Source organism: Lepus europaeus, chromosome 7 (genome assembly GCF_033115175.1).
Source record: "Lepus europaeus isolate LE1 chromosome 7, mLepTim1.pri, whole genome shotgun sequence".
Lineage (NCBI taxonomy): Eukaryota > Metazoa > Chordata > Mammalia > Lagomorpha > Leporidae > Lepus > Lepus europaeus.
In genome coordinates this window covers 82,316,865-82,344,038 of record NC_084833.1, presented here as the reverse complement: position 1 = coordinate 82,344,038, position 27,174 = coordinate 82,316,865, and the positions used below count along the sequence as shown (strand labels likewise).

Here is a 27,174-nt window from a genome sequence, read left to right as displayed (position 1 = left end):
GAGCTGGATCAGAAGTGTAGCAGCTGGGACTTGAACTGGCACCCATATGGGATGCCGGCACTGCAGGTGGCAGCTTTACCTGCTATGCCACAGTACCAGCCCCTGATATATATTTTTAAATGAACAAATACTAAGTTGTTTTTGTGTGGAGGTAAGCTATTAAAAAGAATCATAACATCATATTATGAATATAAAATTTTATTTATTTACTTTCACTTTATTTGAATGGCAAAGAGAAAGAGAAAGATCTTACATCCACTGGTTCACTCCCCAAATGCACAAAATAGCCAAGGCTGGGCCAGGCCGAGGCCAGGGGCCAGAAACCCAATCCAGGTCTCCTATGTGGGTGACTGTGACCTAAATACTTGAGTTATCATCTGCTGCCCCCCATTAGCAGGGAGCTGGGTCAAAAATGGGAGAGCTAGGACATGACCCAGGCTCTCTTATATGGGATGTGGGTATCCCAAGTAGTGACTGATCTGGTTTGCTAAATGCTCACTCCATAAACTTTTAATTCTTTTTATTTGCTTCAAATAGTGTTCACTTAAAATAATATGTAGACATTTATATTCATAAGATGTTATAGCTAACATTCAAAGCAAAAAAATCTTGGAAGATTATATACTTATTACTAAGGAGCTTGTAAATTTGCACATTATTGGCAGTAGCAACATTAGAGTTTATTTCCAGCTAGTAATTTGTATAGAAGAACAATGAGGAAAATTTCAACCATTATAATCAGTAAAAGAGTATAATTTTGTATTCCACAAAAGACAATGATAATGTTTAGCAACAGCTTTGCTTATAAAGTACAAGGGAACTTCAAAAAGTTTGTGGAAAATGAAATTAAAAGATACTTTGGTGTGAAGATTTTGAAATCTATGCATAGTTTTTATTAAATGCATTTTCCACAAACTATTTGAAGGTCCCTTAAATGGTCACATTAATGTTAAATTTTGATGTTTTTTCTCTTCTCTTCTTGCAAATGACCAACAAGGTATAAAGTGTTTCCAGGGGACAATCCAATAACAGGAAGAATCATGGCTAACTATTTGCTGATGTTTGTGAAAGGCAAACTGCCAACTTCTGAGTAGAGCTTAACTTCCCCAGAAGAAAGAAGGGCTCCCCTGCCCATCTTGCTCCTTGAAGAAGGAATAATCTGATTTCTAGAACAGATTTTTTTTTTTTTGACAGGCAGAGTGGACAATGAGAGAGAGAGACAGAGAGAAAGGTCTTCCTTTTGCCATTGGTTCACCCTCCAATGGCCGCTGCAGCTGGTGCGCTGTGGCCGGCGCACCGCGCTGATCCGATGGCAGGAGCCAGGTGCTTCTCCTGGTCTCCCATGGGGTGCAGGGCCCAAGCACTTGGGCCATCCTCCACTGCACTCCTGGGCCACAGCAGAGAGCTGGCCTGGAAGAGGGGCAACTGGGACAAAATCCGGCTCCCCGACCGGGACTAGAACCCAGTGTGCCGGCGCTGCAAGGCGGAGGATTAGCCTATTGAGCCGCGGCGCCAGCCTAGAACAGATTTTTTAAATCAGTACTATCAACATTTCTAAAGAATGATTTTTTCTAATATCCAGAAATATCCATTTAGTTATTGAGACTGAAAATTATAATAATGTAATATCAATGCAAATTATTACTGTTATATATGAGGTATAAACGAAACAGATTTTCTTACTATCATACCAGTAAAAAAATGATGTTGGTTCAGTAAGTGTATATATGCAAAAAAGATTTCAATTATGTATCATTGCTCCCAATAATCTTTTTCTGACAGATCTATGAAGTCATTCAAAATGCAGTGTCAATATTCCTTTTCATTGTAAAGGCTAAGAAAAATAGGGTTTAAGTAGTAATGTCATTTCCATTGGAATTTAAGTTAGTGTCAGTTAATGAGTTAGTTAATTAACCTTAGTTAACTACGCTCTTTCTAAATGAGATCAGCTGATTTAATCTCGCCCAATAGAATGGGTCTCTTCTGGCTGATCGATACGATAGAGAAACTCTGCAGGTAAGAAGTATCCCAGATATTCCACTGTGTCAGGGGTGGTGTCATAATGGTAGTGTCCACCTTCTCCATGATTACTGAAAAAATGAGTGTGCTCCAGTCGTAAATCAAAGCCCTAAGACAACAAACAAGCAATCTGTTAGGAAGTACTTCAATGTTTTAATACAATTTGTTTAAGGGGGAGGGAGGACTTAAAATAGGTAATACAGTCACATGATTCCAAATTCAAACAATGCAAAAGAACATATTCAGTAAAATGAATCTCCCCCCTCTCTTGCCCTAACTCACTTCTTTTCTTTGCAGGCAACCAAGGTAAGCAGTGTCTTATGTATCAATCCAGAAATGTATACTTTGATTTCTTCTACACAATGTTCTGTACATTGCTCTTTTTCACTTAACAATATAGCTTTGAGAGCTTTATATATCAGATTTACAAAAGAGCTTCCTCATTCTTTTCCACCTACATTGGCATTCCACTGTAGGAGGGCACTTCAAAAAGTTCATGGAAGGCTAGTGATGCGGTGCAATGGGTTGAGCTGCCACTTGCAATGCTGGCATCCTGCATCAGGCTGCCTGTATAAGTCTCAGCTGCTCTACTTCCAACCAGCCTCCTACTAATTCACCTGGAAAAGCAGGAGAAGACAACCCAAGTACTTGGATCCCTCAAGCCATGTGGGAGACAAGGATGGAGTTCCCGGCTCCTACTTTTAGCCTGATATGGCCACTGCCATTGTGGCCATTTGGGGAATAAATTGCTGAATACAAGATCTCTCTCTACACCCCCCCTCCATCAAATAAATAAATACATTTTTTTTTAAAGTCGTGGAAAGTGGAATTTAAAGGTAAGTTTAGGGTGGGTGTTTGCTGAATGGTTAAGATGCTGTTGAGGAGGCCAGCATGTGGTGCAGTGGGTTCGAGCTGCCACCTGCCAACACTGGCATCCCATATGGATAATGGTTTTAGTCCTAGCTGCTCTGTTTCCAATCCAGCTCCCTGTGAGTGTGCCTGGGAAAGAAGCAGAAGATGACTAAAGTGCTTGGGCCTGTGCACCCACATGGGAGACCTGGAAGAAACTCCAGGTTCCTGGCTTCAGTCTGCCTTAGGCCTAGCCATGGAAGCCATTTGAGGAGTGAATCAGTAGATAGAAGATCTCTCTCTGTGTCTCCCTCACTCTCTTTCAAATAAATCAATCATTTTAAAAAATGCCAGTTGGGGGCCAGTGCTGTCGTGTAGCGGGTAAAGCTGACGCCTGCAGTGCCAGTATCCCATATGGGTGCTGGTTCAAGTCCCGGCTGCTCCACTTCTGATCCAGTTCTCTGCTATCGCCTGGGAAAGCAATACAAGATGGCTCAAGTCCTTGTGCCCCTGCATCCACATGGGAGACTCAGAAGAAGCTCCTGGCTCCCGGTTTCCAGTCGGTGCAGCTCTAGCCATTGCAGCCAATTGGGGAGTGAACCAGCAGATGGAAAACCTCTCTCTCCCTATCTCTCCTTCTCTCTCTGTGTAACTCTGACTTTCAAATAAATAAATAAATCTTTTTTAAAAATGCCATTTGGAATGCCTGAATCCCATGTATTGACTGCCTGAGTTCAAGTCCTGGCTCCATTTTGATTCTAGCTTCCTGTTAATGTGCACCCTGAGAGGTAGCACATGATGGGTTAAGTAGTTGGACCCCTGAAACCCATATGGGAGACTTGGGCTGAGCTCTGGGCTCCTGGTTTTAGCCTAGACCACTCTTGGCTTTTGCTAACATTTTGGGAATGAACCAACAGATGGAAGATTTCCTTGCTTTTCAAAGAAACAAAAATAAATAAATAACTTTTTTTTAAAGAGAAATGTTTATTTTGATCCAAAAAGTTTTGAAATCCATGCACAATTTTTTGTAAAATATGCACTTTCCATGAACTTTTTGAAGATCCCTTATATGTACTAACTCTTCTCAACTGACATTTATATTACTTCTAGCTCTTCTGCTATTATAACAATATTGTTATGGATAACAATATAATAATATTGTTATGGATAACAATATAACAATTATGAATAACCTTTTAACCATTTTACACAATCATGATACAGTTAAGAATATAATTCTAGGGGCTAATGTGGTACAGCAGGTTAAGCCACTGCTGCTGACACTGGTTTCCCCTATAAGAGTGCCAGTTTGAGTCCTGGCTGCACTGCTTCTGATCCAGCTTCCTGTTAGTGTGCCTGGGAAGGCAGCAGAAGATGACCCAAGTACTTATCTCCCTGCCACCCTCGTGGGAGACTCAGATGGTATTCTTGACTCTTGGCTTCAACCTGGCCCAGCCATGGCTACTGCAGCTATTTGGGGGAGTGAACCAGCAGATGGAGCCAGCAGATGTTGGTCTCTCCCCATCTATCCATCTCTCTCTATGTGTATCACTCTGCCTTCAAATAAAAAAGTAAATTAATCTTTTAAAATAAAGAATAAAATTCTAGAGACATAACTGAATCACAAGATGTATTTTCTTTGAATGTCTTATATATAGTATTATAATAAATAGTAAATAAGATAATAGGAGATCTGAATCCTATCTGTGATTCTACTATTCAATTAACATGACTTCGGATGTTTTTTGAAATGTCTATTCCTTTCTTTCCTCTCTCTCTCTTCTGATTTATTTATTTGAAAGCCAGAGTTAGAGAGAGGGAGAGACGGAGAGACAGATCTTCCATCTGCTGGTTCACTTCCCAAATATCCACAACAGCCAGGGCTAGGCTGGTCTGAAGCCAAGGAGCCAGGAGCTTCTTCCTGGTTTCCCACGTGACTGCATGGGCCTAAGCACTTGGGCCATCTTCCACTGCTTTCCCAGTCACATAAACAGGGAGCTGGATTGACTGGAGCAGCCAGGTCTGGAAGCGTCACAGGCAGCCTTACCCCATATGCCACAATGCTGCCCTCCCCCCCTAGAAAGATTTATTTTTTGAAAGAATGGTAAAACGGGAAAAACAAAGAGATCTTCAATCAGCTGGTTCACTCCCCAAATGCCCTCAATAGCAAGAGTTAGCTAGGGTTAGCCAGGCTGAAACTAGAAGTCAGAAAATTTTTTTTCTTCATTTTTTTAAAGATTTATTTTATTTATTTGAAAGGCAGAGTTACAGAGAGAGAAGGATCTTCCAACTGCTGGTTCACTCACCAGATGGCCACAACGGCCGGAGCTAGGTCAGGCCAAAGCGAGGAGCCAGGCGCTTCTTCAGGGTCTCCCACATGGGTGCAGGGGCTCAAACACTTGGGCCATCCTCCGCTGCTTTCCCAGGTGCACTAGCAGGGAGCTTAATCGGAAGTGGTGCAGCCAGGACTTGGAACTGGTGCTCATAGGAGATGCTAGCACTGCAGGCAGTGGCTTAACCCAATATACCAGAGCGCTGACCCCCCAGAAACGTTTTTAAAAAGATTTGAAAAGCAATATTGTGGAGAGAGAGAGAGAGAAGGAGAGACAGAAGAGAGGGAGAGACCTTCAATCTGCTGGTTCACACCCCAAATGGCTACAGTAGCCAGCGCTGGGCCAGGCCAATGACAGGAGCCTGGAACTTCATCCAGTTCTCCCACCTGGATGGCAGGGGCTCAGGCTGCTTTCCCAGGTACTTTAGCAGGAAGCTGGGTTGGAAGTAGAGCAGCTGAGACTCTACCAGGTGCTCGATAGGATACCAGTGTGACATGTGGCAGCTAAACCCACTCCATCACAGGCTCCAAGAGTCAGGAACTTGATCCAGATTTCCCACATGGGTGTCAGTAACCCAAGGTGCCTGGGCCATTACCCCTGCCTCCCATTTGCATTAGCAGGAAGCTGGATTTTAAGTTCAGAATAGCTGGGACTCACACCAGGTGCTATCACTCGGGATGTAGGCATCCAGAGTGTCAGCTTAACCCTCTGTGCTACAGTGCCTGCACCCCTGCCTTTACTTTTTCAAAGGTAAAATCTGCATTGCCTAACTCATTCAGTGGTAAGCCACTGCTCCATTATCTTTCAAGATGATTGTAGAGTCTGCTCTAGTTGTTGAAAAATACCACCACAACAAAAAGTGCCTACATCTAAATGAATATCCTAACAATGAAGCATTATGAATGTATTTTGCGGCAATTTAAAAGACACAAACTTACTGGATCTCTGGAGACAAAAACTGGTAGACAGACCAAAGGAGCCTTCATCTCATAAAAATGCAACCAGTTATTCACATCTTCTTCAGAATTCAGTGGGCAGGAAGAAAATTCTCCTGGCTACAATGAAAGATTATTACATAGGTAAATATACTGAATATTACTGAGAATTAAAAATGCTTAAAGTATATAATTTCACTAAGTTGAATAATTTAAACCTTCTTATATCTTTGGCTATTTCTGGCATCCAGAAAATTGTATACCATGGTTTTGGAAAGGATAATCAATCAGTGTATAGAAACTATAATTTACCAATGAGTAAATGCAGGAATGATCTATTACTATCTCTTTACTTTTTATGCTATATAGCCTCTCATTTTTCCTGTGTATATGTCCCTATCCTAGCCCCAAATCATTACTACTACCAATGATGAAAAAAAAATTTAAGATTTATTTATTTGAAAGGCTGAGTTAGAGAGAGAGAGATTGGGTTTCCATCTGCTGGTTCACTCTCCAAATGGCCACAACAGCCAGAGTTGGGCCAGGCCAAAGCCCAGGAGCCAGGAGCTTCTTCTAGGTCTCCCATGTGAATGCAGGGGCCCAAGGACTTGGGCCGTTTTCTGCTGGTTTCCCAAGCACATTAGGAGGGAGCTGGATCAGAAGTGGAGAAGCTGGGACTCGAATCAGAACCCATATGGGATGCCAGTACTATAAGTTGTGGCTTTCCTGGCTTTGCCACAGCAACAGTCCAAAGATGAAATATTTTACAAAGCAGGGCCAGGGGCCAGCTGTGGCATAGTGGGTTAATGCCCTAGCCTGAAGCGCCAGCATCCCATATGGGCACTGGTTCTAGTCCCGGCTGCTCCTCTTCCAATCCAGCTCTCTGCTCTGGCCTGGGAAAGCAGTAGAAGATTGTCCAAGTCCTTAGGCCCCTGAATCCCCATGAGAGACCTGGAAGAAGCTCTTGGCTCCTGGCTTTGGACTGGGCCAACTTGGACCATTACAGTCATTTGAGGAGTGAACCAGTAGGTGGAAGACCTCTCTCTCTCTCTCTCTTTCTCTCTCTCTCTCTCTCTCTCTCTCTCTCTCTGCCTCTCCTTCTCTCTGTGTGTGACTCTTTCAAATAAATAAACGAATCCTAAAAAAAAATTTTTTTTAAAGCAAGGCACTCAAAATAGATAAAAGCATCAAACAGGATTCAATACTTAGTAACAAACTTAACCAGGGAGCCAAAAGATTTGTATGCTGAAAACTATAAAACAATGGCAAAACAACTTAGAGACCCCAATATGTGAAATGGTACCATGTTTTTAGAAATTAGACAAACAATATTGTTAAGATGGCAATACTTACTCAAAGCAATCTAAAGAATCAATACTGTTCTTATTGAAATCCCAAAGACTTCTCTTCAGAAACAGAAAAATCCATCTAAAATTCATTTGGGATTTTTTCCCCAAAGATTTATTTATTTAAAAGGCAGAGTTACAGAGAGGGGGATGACAGAGACAGACCTTCCATCTGAAGGGTCTCCCACAGGGGTGACAGGGGCCCATCTTTCGCTGCTTGCCCAGGTGCAGTAGCAAGGAATTGCATCTGAAGTGAAGCAGTGGGGACTTGAACTGGCACTTATATGGCATGCTGGCATTGCAGGCAGTCGCTTAACCCACTGCACCACACTGCCCCTGTCATTTGGAATCATAAGGGGCCCTGAATAGCCAAAACAATCTTGAAAAAGTAGAAGTCTCATACTTCTTAACTGTAGAACTTTCTACAAAGGTATAGTAACGGAAGCTATGCAATATTAGCATAAAGGTAGACCTCCAGACCAATAAAAATAGAATAGAAAGCTCAGATATAAACACTTGCATATATGGCCAAGTGGTTTTCAACAACAGTGCCAACACCATTAGCTGGGGAGCAGATAGTCTTTTCAACAAATGCTGCTGGAAAAATTGGATTTACATATGCAAACAAATAAATTTGGATCCTCACTTTATACCACATACAAAAGTTAATCCTAAAAGGGTCAAAGACTTAAACATAAGAGCTAAAACTTTTAGAACATAAGGGAAAAGTTTCAATGACACTTGATTTGTCCATGATTTCTTGCATATGACACCCAACACACAAGCAACACAAAAAATGATAAACTCTAATATATTAAAATTTAAAATTTTTGAGCATCAAAGGAGACTGTCAACAGAGTGACAAAGCAATCCAGGAAATGAGAGAAAATATTTACAAATTATATTTATGGTTAAGTGATTGATATTCAGATCATAAAAAGAACTTCTAAAGCCCAACAACAACAACAAAAACTAAACAGCCCATTTATAAAAGAGGCAAAGGAACTAAATGGGTATTTCTCTAAAGGGAATATGTAAATGGCCAATGAGAAGGCAAAAAGATGTTCAACATCACTAATGATTAGAGAAGTGCAAAATGAATCCAGAATGAAATACCACATCCCACCCAACAGAATGGCTATTATCAAAAAAGTGAGTAACAACAACTTTTGACAATGATGTGGAGAAATTAAAGCTCTTGTGCTTCATGAGCACATGATGAGAATGGAAAATGGTGCAGCCATTTTATGTGTAGAAAATGGCATGGTGGTTCCTCAATCATATGATCCAGCTGTTCTATTCTAGTAAATACCAAAAATAACTTGAAGTATGGTCTTAAGGAAATATTTGTACACCCGTGTACATAGCAGCAAATAAATAAGTAAATACCACCTCATCTGCTGTACAACCACAAAACACTAAGTTTTTTTGAAATTTAAGAGTGGTTTCTTCCATAGTACGTTTCCCAAGAAACAATTTCAAAAATTTTTGTGCCAAAATAAACATACGTTCTAATTCCATTTTCCATCAACTTTTGAAGTATCTTCATATTAACATGAAAGAACTCCAGATAAACTTAATCTCACAATATGATTTACAGATTTTTTTTTTGGTCACTTAGCTTTTTTTTTTTTTTTTTTTTTTTGACAGGCAGAGTGGACAGTGAGAGAGAGAGAGAGAGAGAAAGGTCTTCCTTTTCCATTGGTTCACCCCTCAATGGCCGCTGCGGCCGGCACACTGCGCTGATCCGAAGCCAGGAGCCAGGTGCTTCTCCTGGTCTCCCATGGGGTGCAGGGCCCAAGGACTTAGGCCATCCTCCACTGCACTCCCGGGCCATAGCAGAGAGCTGGACCGGAAAAGGAGCAACTGGGACAGAATCCGGTGCCCTGACCAGGGCTAGAACCCGGTGTGCCGGCGCCGCTAGGCGGAAGATTAGCCTGTTGAGCTACGGAGGTACCGGCTGGTCACTTAACTTTTAAAGTAATATAATAATAGTAATAATATAATAATAGTAAAATATCCAACATATATTTAAAAATCCCAAGATCTTAAGAAAATTCACACACACACACACACACAACCCCATAAATGCACGTGTGCATACATGGGTCCTTACCATAATGTGAGCCTTTACTTTTCCCTTCTGAATAATGAAAGTACCTCCCATTCCTACAGGCTTGTCTCCATAATGTTTTTCCAGAGTCTGTCTCATGCAAGTCACAAAGTTAAGTGGTCCAGTTCTTCTTTTGGCTTTTACCTCAATGACCTACAAAGGATATAAAATGCCTACTGTTGGTTAAGCTGCAAAATTTTATGTAAACTACCAAAGTGAAACTACAATTTCATGCCACAAGCCAACATTCTCTTGTTTGCTTCAAGCACCCAGATCTGTGCTAAGGTGTCCCAGCCCCCCTTGTATGTCTTGATCCATCAGGTACAGACACACATACACATCAGTAATGTATAATCTACTCTGATAACAAATGTGGTTCATGTTTTCCTGCACTGGGAGAGTTTTAGCTAAGTCCTACACTGAAATCTAGAGAATCCTCATTGGCTTAAAAGGATGAAACTCAGGCAAATGGGACGGAGGGGGACGAGGTTACTTTATCTTCTCTACCACATTCCCCAAAGCAGTTGAAGTGGCTCCTGAGAGTCCTCACAGTTGCTAAAACGAAAATCATCTTTTTGTGGAAAAACAGGAAGAAAATAGGAAGTGAGGCATTAACTCCTTATTTTTGGTACATTGGCCCAGGTCAACTGCTTGGAACCACCATTTCTTTTCTTTTTGTCTTTTTTAAAATTTATTTTTATTTATTTATCTTTTTTAATTTTTTTTTTTTGACAGGCAGAGTGGACAGTGAGACAGACAGAGAGAAAGGTCTTCCTTTTGCCGTCGGTTCACCCTTCAATGGCCGCCGTGGCCGGCGCGCTGCAGCTGGTGCACCACGCTGATCCGAAGGCAGAAGCCAGGTGCTTCTCCTGGTCTCCCATGGGGTACAGGGCCCAAGCACTTGGGTCATCCTACACTGCACTCCTGGGCCACAGCAGAGAGCTGGCCTGGAAGAGGGGCAACCGGGACAGAATCCGGCGCCCCGACTGGGACTAGAACCTGGTGTGCCGGCGCCACAAGGCGGAGGATTAGCCTATTGAGCCGCAGCGCTGGCCTGGAACCACCATTTCTATCTAGCACAATGTGTGATCAGCTGCATGGTTTACATAAGTAACTCACTCCTATTACTATTTAGTTGCCCAGAAAAAAAAGCCCTGGTTGTTGTAGCCATTTGGAGTGTGAACCATGGATGGAAGCTCTCTCTCTCTGTTTCTCCCTCTACCTGTTGTTCTGTCTTTCAAATAAACAAATAAATAGATCTTAAAAAATTAAAATATTATGTTAGCCTTGGATTTTATTTAGAATTTGAAAATTCAATACTTGAGGTACTCATAAGTATGACTTGAAATATCTGTAGTGTTTTTATTATTATTATTATATTATTATTAAATTTTCTATTTGATAGATAGAGAAGAGACAGAGGGGGCTCTCATCTGTGAGTTCACTTCTGAAATTGCTACAACTACAGGGGTTGGGGGGGGGAGCTAAGAACCAGAAACTCAATCCAGTTCTTCCCATGTGGAAAGCAAGAACTCAATCACTTGAGACATCACCACTGGCCCCGACAAGGTCAAAAATAGCAGGAAGCTCCAATTAGCAGCAGGATCCAGGAACCAAACTCAGGTACTCCAATGTGGTAAGCAGGCATCCTAATCAGTGGCCTAACCAGTAGGCCAAATGCCCACCTCTCTTTAATATTATTCTGGATCTCAGTTTTAAATAAAGTTTTCACTCTGCTTATATTCTCTTATGAATCTTTTATACTTGAGTTAAAAAGCTCTAATTTTTTTTCTTAGCAAAAACGTATTTATGGTAGTAACAGTTAAAATTTTTAGCTATCTGAGAACATTTTAACAATAGTCTTTTTATTTAAAATCACCTTGCCAGGTTTGCCCTCACTGGCAAAAAGATTAGCCAGTAATGCACATCCAAAATCATGATACTTCTCACTGTATTTCTGTAGTAGGCACCCTCCATCTGCAGGGTTAATACAAGCAAAGTAACTTCCATTCACAGCAGGTTTGTGTTCACTTTCTGTTTGAATAACTGGCATAAACTGAAAATAAAGAAAGATAATTAGTCAATCTTAGTATTTTTATGCAGAGAATATTTTGAATATAACAAAATATTTTATCCTAGATTTAAGATATTTTATTTCAAGTTCTAGTAAGAAGACATGAAATATGAAGTAATGTTATATACAAACAACTAGAAAAACATGTTACAAAATGCTTACAATATTCTTAAAGTGTTTCTATAACATTGTAATATTTGCTTTGAAATGTCTAATTTTACATTTTAAACTTTTTTTCCCCTCTTGAACTCTTGGCAAATTATATTACTGTTTCTGCAAAAAAAAACGTGTATCACTGCTGACTAATGGTCACATCTGAAGAGGTTGTGAGAGAAGAGGTCATTCATTCTGCATGTCATATACAGCAGCACTACCATTTAGTATATATGGCACATAGCAATCTGTACATTATTGTATCAAAATATAAAAATCTCACTGTTTCTTTGTATCTCATGAATGGAAGAGTGAATAACCTGTTAAGTCTGCCCCTCTCCCACAACTAAATAGTAGTATATGTGCCATACACTAGTAACAACTATACATTTTTATAATAACCATCATACTTTCTGATAGTTTCTTCTTATTTTGGCTGCAATAGGGAGTTGACTACGTCATTTAATATTCCATCTCACCTCTGATCCAAAGGTACTTTAGAACCAAAGGCAAAGATTTATAAAGAAGCAAGGAATCCCTAGGATGCAAAAGGATAAAAATCTTTTATAATTCAGGACCTTCAGAATACCCTAAAACCTTTGATGAATCTAAGACTTTACCTAGACCCTCAAGAGAATCTGAGACTGGAGTTCCATGCATGCTCTGTTTCAGTTGGACCAACTGGAGCAAATGCTGCAGCCCAAATCTGTATTACATAGTATCAAATCTGTACAGAGAGATATGACATCAAACACAATCCACAATGAAAGTAGTCTTCTTGACAAGCCATTAAAAGGAGAAAGACAAACCAAATTTCAAACCAATAAAATGAAATACAACAATTATATATATACTGACCTCAGAATTGAACCCAAGAGTCTGAAATGGGCCTGCACCCGCTCCAAGAATAAATGCTCCAGGCAGTTTGATTTCTTTTGCAATCTTATTCAGATCATAAACCTAAGAAGTGGGAAAAGCATTTAAATTAGAACTTATACAAATTCCGTATTTTATTACTGAGTTCATTAGCACTTCCTTCCCACATTGATCAATGGCTCTTCTAATTCCAAATAGAGGAATCAGTCTATTTTCTATAATCTTCATGTGAATGTGAAGAATAAAAGCACACTTACTTTTTTTCTGTTTACAAGAGGCATTAAGTAAGGCACACCTCCTACTTCTGCAATTCTAGTTTTCCCACAGATGCCTAAAAAAACACAAACCATCTTAAAAATAAGCAAACATCCAACTAAAGTATAAAATGCCAGGAGATGTTAATTTAATTTATTACTAGTATGTAATTCTTCATTTGCAAGGGGTTGAAAGATGTAAGAAGCTAGTTCTCTTGTCCTGTATTAACTACCTGTTTTTCCGATATTATGATGGCCAAGCATGACTTGACATGATTGGTAGCCTAAAGGCAACTGAAAGTTGATGGGCTAGAATTGAGGCCGAAGTATAGATTGGATGAGTTTTCAAGAATTAGTCTATAATGTCTTATTTCTCTAAAAATAGGTGCTTTCTGAGGATTTTTTTTTTTGCTAAAATTGTTTTTATTTCAAATATTTTGCTCTGGTAGAATTTAAGTTCTTTGGATCTCTTCTGGGAAATCCTCCTTTTGTTTATTTGGGAATAAAGTTATTTATTCCCAAAGTTGTTTATAAAAATGACAAGTAATTAGAGATAACTTTAGATGCTAGGGACTTTCTACTTTACATCTTTAATTACCATCACAGGTAAAGCCAGACACAATTTGGAAGAAGGCGTATTTAAAATAAATTGTTTTTGTCAGTTTAGCACTAACATATTATACTGAAAAGTAGATAAAGTTGCTCTATTTCTTCAATTATGTACAAATGCCTAAAATTCTCTTGAAATTTTTACTTAATTATTTATTTGAGAAGCAGAGAGAGATGGAGGGAACAAGAAATATCTCCCATCAAGGTTCACTGCCTCAAAAGCCAGCAACAGCTGGAGCTCGACCATGCTAAAGCTGGGAGCTGGAAACTCAGTGTGGAACTCCCATATGGGTGGCAAAGACCTAAGGACTTGAGCTGTCACCTGATACCTCCCAGGGAGTTCGTTTACAGGACACTGGACTTGGGAGTAAGCAGTGACTCAAAATCAGGTACTCCAAGGTGGGATGCAGGCATCCCAAGCAGCATCTCAACTGCTAGGCCAAAAGCCCACCCCAAAGTATAAAAGTATTATAGGTTCCATTTGTAATGGGAGATGTTGGAAATGCTTTCCAGGGAATCAGTGAAATGACTCATGGACAAGACTCTTTCTTATAGGTGACAGTGATGCTAAAGTTTAGAGAAGCCATTAGGAGGCTCTTTCAGTACTCAGGGGGAAAGATAAGCAATAGCTGACAATAATGACTGTAGACACAGAGGAGAGATTTTTAAAAGGACAAGAAAAGATAGGCAACTATAGTGTGATAATGAATTAGATTTTAGGCATGTTAATCTCAAATTGCCCTTAGGATGTATAAATGGAGTAGTTCTACAGGCTGCTAGAAATATCTACAGGTAAGAAAAAGAGATCTAGGTAAGATGTACAGACTTCAAAGTTGTTGTATACTGGGAGTAATAAAACCACAAGAACAGATGGACGGCGCCGTGGCTCAACAGGCTAATCCTCCGCCTTGCGGCGCCGGCACACCGGGTTCTAGTCCCGGTCGGGGCACCGATCCTGTCCCGGTTGCCCCTCTTCCAGGCCAGCTCTCTGCTGTGGCCAGGGAGTGCAGTGGAGGATGGCCCAAGTGTTTGGGCTCTGCACCCCATGGGAGACCAGGAGAAGCACCTGGCTCCTGCCATCGGAACAGCGCGGTGCGCCGGCCGCAGCGCGCTACCGCGGCGGCCATTGGAGGGTGAACCAACGGCAAAGGAAGACCTTTCTCTCTGTCTCTCTCTCACTGTCCACTCTGCCTGTCAAAAAAAAAAAAAAAAAAAAAAAAAAAAAAAAAAAAAAAAAAGAACAGATGGAAATACTCAGAGAAAGTATACAAAATAAGAAATGGCTGGGCTGGTGTTGTGGTGCAGTGGGTTAAGCCATGGCTTATGATGCTGGTTCAAGCCTTGCATGCTACACTTCTTTTTATTTTATTTTTTTAAAGATTTATTCATTGATTTGAAAGGCAGAGTTACAGAGAGAGTGAGAGGAGGAGACAGCTTCCATCAGCTGGTTCACCCCACAAATGGCTGCAACAGCCATGGCTGGGCCAGGCCAGGCCAAAGCCAGGAGCCAGGAGCTTCTTCCAGGTCTCCCACGAGGGTGCAGGGGCCCAAGCACTTTGGCCATCCTCTGCTGCTTTCCCAAGCACATTAGTTGGGAGCTGGATCAGAAGTGGAACAGCTGGGACTGCAACTGGTTCCCATATGGGATGCCAGTGTTGCAGTCAGTGGTTTAACCCACTTCATCACAATGCTGGACCCTGCTCTACTTTTTATCTAGCTCCTTAATAATGCACCTAGGAAAGTAGCAGAAGATGGCCCAAGTACTTGGGACCCTGTCACCTACATGAGAGTCCTAGATAGAACTCTGGGTTCCTGGCTTCAGCCTAGCCCAGCCCAGGTCATTGCAGCCAGTTAGGGAGTGAACCAATGGATGGAAGATTTCTTTCTCTGTCATTCTGTCTCTATCAGTCTGCCTTTCAAGTAAATAAAATCATAAATCTTATCTAACAAAATAAGAAGCAGCTGAGGAAAGAATTCTGGACAATATCAATGTGTAAGAGCCTGCCAAGGGGCTGGCGCTGTGGCTCAGTGGGTTAAAGCCCTGGCCTGCAGCGCCGGCATCCCATATGGGCGCAAGTTTGAGTTCTAGCTGCTCCACTTCTGATCCAGCTCTCTGCTGTGGCCTAGGAAAGCAGCAGAAGATGGCCCAAGTCCTTCGGCTCCTGCACATATGTGGGAGACCCAGAAAAAACTCCTGGCTTCAGATCAGCTCAGCTCTGGCTGTTGTGGTCATTTGGGGAGTGAACCAGCGGATGGAAAACCTCTCTTTTTCTCTCTCTCTGGCTCTACCTCTCTCTGTAACTCTTTCAAATAAATAAAATAAATCTTAAAAAAAAAAAAAAAAAAGAGCCTGCCAAAAGACAAAGGAGCCAGGAAAGGCACCAACCCAGAAGAGGCAAAGAACCAAGGAGAGGGCAGAGAGCACTAAGAATGCCCAGCAGCAATGAGCCAACAGCATGATCTACATAGAGAGATTACACATACCAAGGTCATTAGTGACCTAGTGAGACCAGTTCATGTAGAAAGTGTTTAACTATGTTATGAAAGATCAAACATATACATATACGTACATGCATATCTTATATCTAATGCAAATGCATACCTATCTAGCTTTCAGTATTGCAATTTAAAAGACTCAAATTATTGACCAGAAATTTCTTTAAAAGATTACCCTTTGCAGGACAGAATTAAGATTAACCATTTTATATTCTTCTTTGTACTCTTCATGTTCTCTGACTTATTTTATTTCAGTCAACTGATTAGCAGGGAGAACATATAACTCTCATATTTGGAAGATACATAGCTATAAAAGGCATATAGTGAGTAAAGGCTAGACTTTGTAAGCAGAGAGAACTGCAATTGAATCCTGACTATGATTCACACTGAGCTTACTCATCCTCTCACCACTTCAGTTTCTCATCTATAAAGACTGGAGCGAGTTCTTTCCTTGCAGTCTAACTGCAAAGGTATCTAGCACACTGCCTAAATATGGTATTCAACCAATATTAATTTGTCTTCCTTGTCACTTCAAGCAGTGGATGATTATTCATTAAATCTGTTGAAGAGTTATCAATATTTAATATATGATTCAAATGTAAATCTTTTAAGATCCCTTCTTGGCTTGAATAAATAATTAAAAACAGAAAAACAAAAGTAATTTTCCTTGTCACTTGAGCAATTAAAAATAAAACTTTCACGTGATATCAAGGATTGCAGCTTATTAAAGTGAGTATTACAAAAGTACATACAACACAAACTTTAACCACAAGGGTATAAAGTGAAATTTGACTACTTTCAGAAAACATTGAGCACAATTTAGCCTAAAATCAGGACAATATCTTTTATTTAGAGATAAAATAATTCTCATTTCAGAAAAAGATCGTGAGTCAAAATCAAAAGCAAATTGCAGAAACTGCTTACCTTTCACTGGAAAGGCAAATGGTTCCTTAGTCATATCAGGGCAATCAACTATAGAGACCTGGACATCAGCGAAGTTATCTTTTAGCCCCTTCTGCATAACTAATAAAGACAAGAAAAGGATTGTGTAACAGTACGTAAAATTATTGCCACTGTATATCAAATGTTCCTCAACTTTTCTGGATCATATTCCTAACCCAGATGTATAATAAATCAGAGGGGAGGGGCTGGCGCTATGGCGCAGTGGGTTAATGCCCTGGCCTGAAGTGCTGGCATACCATATGGGTGCCAGTTCTAGTCCCGGCTGCTCCTCTTCCAATCCAGCTCTCTGCTATGGCCTGGGAAAGCAGTGGAAGATGGCCCAGGTCCTTGGGCCCCTGTACCCACGTGGGAGACCCAGAGGAAGCTCCTGGCTCCTGGCTTTGGATCGGCACAGCTCCGGCCATTGCAGCCATCTAGGGAATGAACCAGTGGATGGAAGACCTCTCTCACTCTCTGCCTCTCCTCTCTCTGTGTAACTCTGACTTTCAAATAAATAAATAAATCTTAAAAAAAAAAAAAACAGGCCAGTGCCGTGGCTTAACAGGCTAATCCTCCGCCTTGCGGCGCCGGCACACCGGGTTCTAGTCCCTGTCGGGGTGCCAGATTCTGTCCCGGTTGCCCCTCTTCCAGGCCAGCTCTCTGCTATGGCCCGGGAAGGCAGTGGAGGATGGCCCAAGTGCTTGGGCCCTACACCCCATGGGAGACCAGGAGAAGCACCTGGCTCCTGCCATCGGATCAGCGCGGTGTGCCGGCCGCAGTGCACCGGCCGCGGCGGCCATTGGAGGGTGAACCAAGGGCAAAGGAAGACCTTTCTCTCTGTCTCTCTCTCACTGTCCACTCTGCCTGTCAAAAATAAAATAAAATAAATAAATAAATAAACAGGGGAAATGGGCCTATTATTGAGGATTAGATAATTGACATAGTAAGCATAGTAATATAGACTAAGACACATAAGTATCTTATCTACAGTGCTTATAAACTATTGAAGGCCAACACATTATCCTTACTCAGGTGAGGACTACCTTCCTTTTTAAAGAGAGGATTCCAAAACCTACGGGAAAGTAACTACTTAAACTCAGCACCTGGGGCTGCATTTAGCCTAGCACTTAAGACACTACTTGGGACCCTTTGGGATGTCGTCTGCATCCTATACTAGATTGCCTGGGTTCCAGTCTGAGCTCCACCCCCAGTTCCAGCTTCCTGCTAATGCCACCTACATGGGAGACCTGGCTTGAGCTCCAGTCTCCTGGGTTCTATGTGGTCCAGTCCTAACTGTTGCAAGAATTTGGAGAGTGAATCAGTGGAATGGAAAATCTCTGCTGCACTTTCTCTGTCTCCCTGCCTTCCAAATAAAAATTTTAAAGATTTTTTATTTATTTGAAAGGCAGAAAGAGACAGAGAGAATAGAGAACTTCCAGGCCTGGGACAGGCTACAGCCAGGAGCTTCATCGAGGATTCCCACACGGGTGGCAGGGACTCAAGCACATCTTCTGCTGCTTTCCCAGGCCATAGCAGATACTGGATCAGAAGTGAAGCAGCCAGGAATCAAAGCAGCACCAATAAGGGATGCTGGCATCGCAGGCGGCAGCTAAACTGCTAGGACACCACGCCAGCCCCCCAAATAAATCTTTCAGATGTTAAAAAGAAAGCAATCACATGCAAAAATTTCAATGACGATTACAAAATGTGGAGCAAAAGAATCCAGATGCAAAGAATATAGACTACATAGGACTTTATGTATTTCAGAAACAGACAACTAATTGAAGATGACAGAAATCAGAATAGTGTTAGCTCTCGGGGTAGAGACACTGATGGGGAAGGTTAAACTTCTGGTACATTGAAAATGATCTGGATGGTAATTACACGGGTGTTAACACATGTTAGCATTCAACAAGCTGTATACTTAAAGTTAGTGTACTTTACTGTAGATGTTATACCACAATAAAAATGCATTTTATATCTGTTGCAAAGATAGACACCTAAAACAATGTAATTTTAAGGGTCAAAAGTTCTTACAAAAAATTTCTAATAGTAGTGTCAACCATTAATTTAACTTTTTAGAATCAGACTATGTAAAGACATGAAGTCATTCTAAATCTTGCCATGGAAGAACAGGAATCAAAGTGACCGGAAAAAATTCTCCTACCTGGACTAATGACTGTAGACTTAAGAATTTACAAACTAAGATTCAGCAAGCAAAAACATAGCAAAACCTATTTTTTTTTTTTTACCAACTATAAAGGGACCAGGTTCTTACTGTAAAATTTTATGTAAGAATTAAAAATGGGCCAGCGCTGTGGCTTAACAGGCTAATCCTCCACCTTGCGGCGCCGGCACACCGGGTTCTAGTCCCGGTTGGGGTGCCGGATTCTATCCCGGTTGCCCCTCTTCCAGGTCAGCTCTCTGCTATGGCCCGGGAAGGCAGTGGAGGATGGCCCAAGTCCTTGGGCCCTGCACCTGCATGGGAGACCAGGAGAAGCACCTGGCTCCTGGCTTCGGATCAGCATGATCAGCCGGCCGCAGCGGCCATTGGAGGGTGAAGCAAGGGCAAAAAGGAAGACCTTTCTCTCTGTCTCTCTCTCTCACTATCCACTCTGTCAAAAAAAAAAAAAAATTAAAAATGAATTTTAAAAAAAACTTAGACTCAATTTCTGTTTTGTACTGAATATATCCTGTATATAAAAAGGAAAATATCAATGGAAACACATAGAGATAGGTTTTAAAAGGACACTCATCGGCCAGCGCCGTGGCTCACTAGGCTAATCCTCTACCTGCGGTGGCGGCACCCCAGGTTCTAGTCCTGGTTGGGGCGCCGGATTCTCTCCCGGTTGCTCCTCTTCCAGTCTAGCTCTCTGCTGTGGCCCAGGAGTGCAGTGGAGGATGGCCCAAGTGCTTGGGCCCTGCACCCGAATGGGAGACCAGGAGGAAGCACCTGGCTCCTGGCTTTGGATCGGTGCAGTGCACTGGCCGTGGCGGCCATTTGGGGGATGAACCAACGGAAGGAAGACCTTTCTCTCTGTCTCTCTCTCTAACTCTGCCTGTCCAAAAAAAAAAAAAGACACTCATCTTAAATAAAATTAAAAAGAAAAAAGAACAAAAAAAAAAAAAAAGGGCACTCAAAAGGGAAGATGCTTGGCTGTCCTATCACATCAGAAACACTAACAGAAAAGACATGTTGACCAAAGAATACTGGCAACGAGACAGTATTTGGATAGTAACTACTATCCAATTAGGAAAAGAAAAACAAAACCAAAATCAGAAAGGTCATCAAGAGGAAAACCACAGCAAAGCAAAAAATGAATATACCTCAACTTCAGTCTTATTAGGATATAATTACTAGAACACCACACTGAGAAATAGGGAAGATTTTATACTTATCATCAAACAGAACAGGATTAGGAAAATGAGTTGGTACTATTCTGACTCATTTGATATTTTTTCTTTTCCTTTTCTTATCTATCTTCCTCCTAATTTATCCCAGGAAGTTCACTGGCAGTCTTTGAAGTCAGAAGATGGGAAAAAGTAGCATGTTGGGAACATAATTAATATACCAGTAGGTTCTATATTTAAAGAATATTGTAAGTGGTGAAGTTAATAAAGCAAAGTTGGGCAGCACTTTGGGTATCATACATACTTAAATCTTTGATTACTTTCGTCATTTTCATCCTATGCAGTTGGTATCACCAAGAAGAGTCTACAAAAGGGGAGCTCATTTTTTTTTTTTAAGGACAGTTTTGACTTTCTCAATAAAAATAGTGTGAATCAGACGCTGAAACAAAAAATTCTGTAGCAAATTATAATTTCCATAAGTAACCTATACATATAGATAAGTAATAAGATACATACTTATCTTAATTCTTTTAAATATTTTTTCTTCTTGGAATAATTTCTAAAAGTCTAAATTGAAAATTGTTTTTACCTCCAGCAAGCTCCTCTAGACTTGGCACATGAAAAGGACACTCAGCACAGGCCATTTTCCGTCTTCTGGTATAAGGCTGTACAAACAAAGCTGCTGTTGGCTAATTATCACAGGAGTTCACAGTGCACCACGCATGAATGGCTGCTGCTCTGGAAATGAACATGAAGAGTTCCATTATATAAACAGGGCTAAAGGGCGTGCAGGTTTCTAGCTGCAACGGAGGGCAACCCAGCCTGTAGCTTTGAATATTCCAAGCAAGAAATGGGCAAGTGATCTCGTCTGTTACTGACAAGGGGAAACAGCAAACCTGGAAGGTACACACATGGCTTCTCAGCCTTTTGGCTAAGATCAAATGTAGTCTAGAAGGCACACATGAGTAATTTTCTTTAGTCGTCTATCTGGATTGAATGAGCAGTTTTCTAATGGTTGGTCTAAGGAACATAGGTTTTGAAATAAAACCTTATTAAAGCTTATGAATAAGTATATAAGTGGTTGTAGATAGAACCACAGAATAGGTAGAATGGATTTTATAGGATTCTATACTGTTATATATTTAACACGTATCTGATACATATATGAAACATATATAACAGTACACGAATCACCATTTATATAACAATGTTTTCTTTTTTCTGTCACTTTTCCTTTATATTTGAAATTTAAGCTGAAAATTAAACAAGTTTCTTAGATTATCATTTTACAAAAGAAAATGTTACTAATAGGAGTGGAAACTTCTACAATATGATCAGCTCCTGAAATTGGAATTTTCACTTTCATTTACAAAGGATTGTATTTTCTTAGTAAGCAATTTTAAATTTCAATTATTCTGATAATCTAACAAATTACAATTTAATTTTTTAAGGTATATGCTAAGTATATTTTACAAGAGGTCCACATACAGAGATTAGCGTCTTACCTCAAGTGTTGAGGCGAGGAGGTATGTGAGCAGAGGAAGCAAATAAAACGAAGGCAGAAAATAAATCAGGTGGGTGGGGAATCCTACTCCAGGCCAATCACAACAAAGTATACCGACGAAAACTCTTAAGGTCTTCTGTTTCTAAGGGCACTGCTGAAATTTTCATTAAAATTGTTAATAGAACATCTCACTAATCTGAACAGTCTCTGGTTTCAATATGCTTACTTAGCAAGTGAAAAGTGGTCCCTGGGAATCACTTGAAATGTTTTTCCAAAAAGTCTTTTAAATTTTTTCCCAAGATTCCAATTTCTTAGAAACTGGATTTCTAGTTTTGTTGATACTTTCAAACAACATATCCTTTGCATCCATGTTACTGCATGCGTTTATGGCCTAATGGTTACTTTAGTACTTGATCAAAAACTTTTATTATCCTTTAATTATAAGTAACAGCTGTTAATGGGCCTCATGCTACACGATTGTACTGCAATTATCTTAAGCACATTTTTAACTGAATAATCTATAACGGTTTAGGAATGAGACATTTTAACATTTTTTTCTGAAATAATTTCAGACATATATTATATACAGATAATTCTTTTGTACTCTTCACCCAGATTTCCCAAATGCTAACATTTTATCACATTTTTTATCAGGCAACCAGCAAGTACTTGAATATGTCAAAATCTGCACAATGAGTATACTCATTTATGAGGAGGATAATAAAAGCACTTTAGAATTCCTACTTGGAATAGGAGTGACGATTATATTTAAAATTTAAATATAATCTCAGTTTTATACCCCTTACTTTCACTAAAAGAAGTTCAGCTTTTTTGTTTGCTTAATTCTCCTACGGAACAGAAACAAAGTCCAATCCTTGAGGCTACAGCCTGAATAACTGGTTTAGAAATGTAGAACTTCAGGCAGCCAAACAGCACAGAGGGCAGGGCAGCAGAACGTGGAGGTGTGCCCATGTGAGCGGGGAACTTGTGGGCTGGACGCCGCAGTGACCACAGAAAGGAGTCAGAAAGGTTTTCAGAACAACCCAGACGGGCTCCAGGAGGACAGGCTCGGACCAGATGGAGGCAAACAACATTTACTCTCCTGATTAAGGAGGGGAGGCAAGGCCCCAGAAACAGGGTCTAGAGAAGGAATGAATAGAAATCCTGGGGCATTTGACCTGGTGGTTAGGATACTGTGGCCTGCTCCTGACTGCAGCTGTCTGCCAATGCAGGCCCCGGAGTCAGTGGGGATAGCTCAAGTAATTCGGTTCCTGCTATCCTGGGAGAAGCCCTAAACTAAGTTCTCAGATTCAGGCTTCACTGAGGACCAGGCCATGGTAGGTGCATGGGAGGAGTGACCCAGAAGATGGCAGCTTCTTCTGCCTTTCTCTCTCTCTGCCTCTCAAATAGAAAGAAAGAGAGAAAATAAGAACAGGTGAGTTTGCTTTGTGCAGTGTTTCCACTGTTCTAGTAAGAACAAAATACATATGCTTGTTTGAACTATGAAATATGATCTATGATATTTCTGTGGTTCTTCAGATGGGTTAAATGTTCTTATATTTGTATTTAAAACTGAAATTGCACAATATTAGGAAAAATGGTAAAATTCATGCTAATAATTTTTACTTAAAATGATGTTAAATAGGAAAATTTAAACATCATGACAAGAGTGGTAACACAGAAAAGTTTATGTTTTGGTACCTTTAACAGCACTTTTTCCTTTATTTTTTGAAAAAGCGACCCTACATTTCCGTTGTGTACTGAGCCTCACAAATTACATAGCCAGGCCTGCCTCTGAATGTTGTAGAGAGTCAGGCATGGGATACTTGTCCCAGAGCTTACAGCAATTGCATATTCCTTTGGGATCAAAGGCAGTAGGCTGCCTACAGCATCACACTTTTTTTTAAGTTTATTTTTTAATTATTTAAAAGGCAGAGTACTGGAGAGAGAAAGATCTTCCATCCACTGGTTTACTTCCCAAATGGCCACAATGACCCAGGTTAGACTAGTCTAAGCCAGGAGCCAGGAGCTTCATCTGGGTCTCCCACATTGGCGAAGGGGCCCAAGGATTTGGGCCATCTTCTGCTTCTATCCCAGAAGCATTAACAGGGAGCTGGATTGGAAATGGAGCAACCAGGACAGCAACCCGCACCCATATGGGATGCCTGCGTTGCAGGTGGTGGCTTACCCTGTTATGTCACAGTGCCAGCCCCAGCCTCAGACTTTTGATCCCTGGAATTGTTTCCCATTTGGAGCAAGGAGATTCGATTACTTTCACGGCTGATATTAGATGGCTTTATTGGTTTATCATATGATATAAAGATCTGAAAACTGAAAAAAAAATTTAATTCTGTTTTTTTAAACTACTTTTTTGGGTAAAAACCCACCAAAAACTAAACTAGCTTAGACCTGTTTATATGAGCAGACATTGTGGTGCAGCAAGGTTAAGTCCCAACACTAAGGAAGCCAGACCTGGATGGAGCTCCTGGCTTTGACCTAGCCTAGCCTCAGCTTTCGGGGCCACTAGGGAGTGAACCAGTGGCTAGAAGACCTGTTTTTATGCCTTTCAAACAATTTTTTTCCACCACTTCCATTTATTTGTAAGAGGCAGCGGTTTCACTGATTTTGAAGATTTAACTTGATGTTATAGAATTACACACAACTCATGCAAAATTTTGCACACTATTTCAGGGTATTCAAAAACCTCCTAACGTCCACGTTAGACTTCACAATTAAAAACTGTTGAGGGGCTGGCATTGTAGCACAGCAGGTAAAGCCACCACCTGCAGACTCCTGAATCCCATATGGGCGCTGGTATGGCTGGTTCACAAACCAGCTGCTCCAGTTCCAATCCAGCTCCCTGCTAATGGCCTGGGAAAAGCTGGGGAAGATGGCCCAAATTCTCTGGCCCCAGCCATCCTAGTGGGAGTCCAGCAAGAAGCTCCTGGCCTCAGCCAGGCCCAGCCTTGGCTGTTACCACTATCCGGTGAACAAGCAGATGGAAGTCTCTGTCTCTTCCCCTCTCTGTAACTCTGACTCTATAAATAAATATATAAATAAATCTCTTGTAAAAAAGATTAATTTTATATTTATTTTAAAGGTAGAGTTACAGAGAGAGGAGAGACAGAGCAAGAGAGAGATCTTCCATCCCCAAATGGCTGCAACAGCAGGGTCTGGACCAGGCCAAAGCAAGGAGCCCAGAGCTTCTTCCAGGTATCCCACAGGAGTGTAGGGGTCAAGAACTTGGGCCATCCTCCACTGCTTCCTTTCCCAGGCGCATTAGCAAAAAGCTGGAAGGGAAGTGGAGCACAACCAAGTCTCCAACTGGCGCACGCGTATGGGATACCTGCATCACAGGTGGAGGCTTAACCTGCTGCACCCCAAAGTCAGCTCCAATGGCCGCCGCGGTATCGCGCTACGGCCGGCGCACCGCGCTGATCCGATGGCAGGAGCCAGGTGCTTCTCCTGGTCTCCCATGGGGTGCAGGGCCCAAGCACTTGGGCCATCCTCCACTGCACTCCCGGGCCACAGCAGAGAGCTGGCCTGGAAGAGGGGCAACCGGGACAGGATCGGTGCCCCGACCAGGACTAGAACCCGGTGTGCTGGCGCCGCCGCAAGGCGGAGGATTAACCTAGTGAGCCACGGCGCCAGCCCCATAAATAAATCTTAAAAAAAAAAAAAAAAAAAAAAAAAAAAACGTTGAGACATGGTAACTTATTTCACACCGGAAACTTCGTTGGCATTCCCAACCCATCTAATATGCCAGGAAAGGGGATATCGTTAATCATACTGATAGACAACTCAAAGCAGACCTAATCATCATAGTTTCACAAATAACACAGGATAAGAATCTCCCATCTTTTCACACTCAGTCCAGTGCTCTTTCCAGCTGTCACAACAGAAGGTCTATCGGGGCTTAGACTAGAAGAAAAGGAGTCACTGAGTTTCCCTCCTGGAAAGAAGATGCGTGGGAACCCAGCAGTTCAGAGCAGCTCATCTTCAAGAAGACGACCTGGGTAATTAGCCCTGGCCGCTAAGTCACAAACGACCCCGAGCTACCTCTCTGGCCCCAACTGCTCTATCCGTAAAATGGAGCGATAGCATCTGCTCCGCCTGCTCTCTAGTGTTTCGCACACTACAGCTCCAAGAAGGAAACAACGTGAGCCCTTGACAAAGGCAACGCAGATGGAAGGAAAGACTAAAATCCTCAGTGAAGAGATTAAGGGCGCTGAAGGCAGGAACGCACGGGCTTCTCTGTTGTTGGCTTCTGGTTCCCCAGGGCGCACTGTGCATCCTTAGCAGAGTGGGAAGCCTTCTAGGAACCCGACGTGAAAGAGGAACACGAACAGTGGCTGGCTGGGGCGGACGCCAACACTTCTCGCTGGCTTCCCTCCCCTCCTGCTTTGGGAGCTCCAGGGGCTGCAGCAACTGTTAACTTTCCACAGCTGCGCTTCTCCTTCTACCGCCACCGGCCGCACGTGAGAGCCCCCAACCAATTTTAACAAATAAAAAACCTCAATGCCACTCAGGTCTGCTACCTGAAAAATTAAAAGCTTACTCTTGGGGCAGGTGTTGTGGTCTAGTGGGTAAAGCTGCTGCCTGCAATGCCAGCATCCATACGGGCGCTGGTTTGGGTCTGATCCAGCTCCCTGCTAATGGCCTGGGAAAGCAGTAGCAGATGGTATAAGTGCTTGGGCCCTGCCACTCATGCGGGAGACCCAGATGAAGCTCCTGGCTTCAGCCTGGCTCAGCCCTGGCAGTTGAAGCCACGTAGGAATGAACCAGGAAGTCTCGCTCTCTCTCTCAAAATAAATCACATTTTTAAAAGTTTAATTTTAACTCAGTAACCACTGGGAGGAGGAATTCTCAGGGAGAAAAGTCCTCCACGGGTGTCTCCCGTGCTATGTAACCAGGCCAGGGAGACAGACCCTGCCGCAGAGTGAAAGCGTGAGCCAGCTCCAAAGACGGGGAGAAGTGGGTGTGCTGTGGGGAAACACAAGACTCCAGTCCAGTGGGCAAAGTGTGATCATTGCGTAGGATTTTATCACAGACGGGATGCCGAAGGCAAAAGCTGACAGTTTCTCAAAACTCACACGCACACCCCACCCACAACACACACAGAGCCCTGCAAATGAAACAAATCAGCTTTTTCTGTATCCATTCCGCGCAGTTCACTTACAGTTTCTTTACACTGGCCGAAACGTCCCACTTACCAGACAGGCCGTGGACACACACACCCCTTAGCCTTACCCCGCCTCCCCGGGAGGAACAGTGCAGGGCCCGCCCACCAGCTCGCCCCGCCCCTAGCGGGACTGAAGAT

The 27,174-nt window shown here is 41.9% G+C and overlaps 1 protein-coding gene across 5 annotated transcripts; it reads right to left on the bottom strand.

The window, feature by feature from the left end:
- Positions 1-182: 182 nt before the first annotated feature.
- On the bottom strand, positions 183-27,120 carry C7H11orf54 (chromosome 7 C11orf54 homolog). 5 transcript variants are annotated; one of them, XM_062196878.1, is made up of 10 exons: positions 27,068-27,120; positions 21,856-22,008; positions 20,940-21,088; positions 16,982-17,080; positions 12,956-13,029; positions 12,681-12,782; positions 11,475-11,651; positions 9,599-9,748; positions 6,140-6,256; positions 183-2,128 (listed from the first exon to the last, which is right to left on the bottom strand). In XM_062196878.1, exons 3-10 carry the CDS (start codon positions 20,992-20,994, stop codon positions 1,955-1,957), a joined length of 948 nt encoding a protein of 315 aa, XP_062052862.1. In that variant the 5' UTR covers positions 20,995-21,088; positions 21,856-22,008; positions 27,068-27,120; the 3' UTR covers positions 183-1,954. The 5 variants fall into 5 exon arrangements, with proteins under 5 accessions (XP_062052862.1, XP_062052865.1, XP_062052864.1 ...); XM_062196881.1 differs by having other exon boundaries at positions 20,940-21,083; XM_062196880.1 differs by having other exon boundaries at positions 21,856-22,005; positions 27,068-27,086.
- Positions 27,121-27,174: the final 54 nt, after the last annotated feature.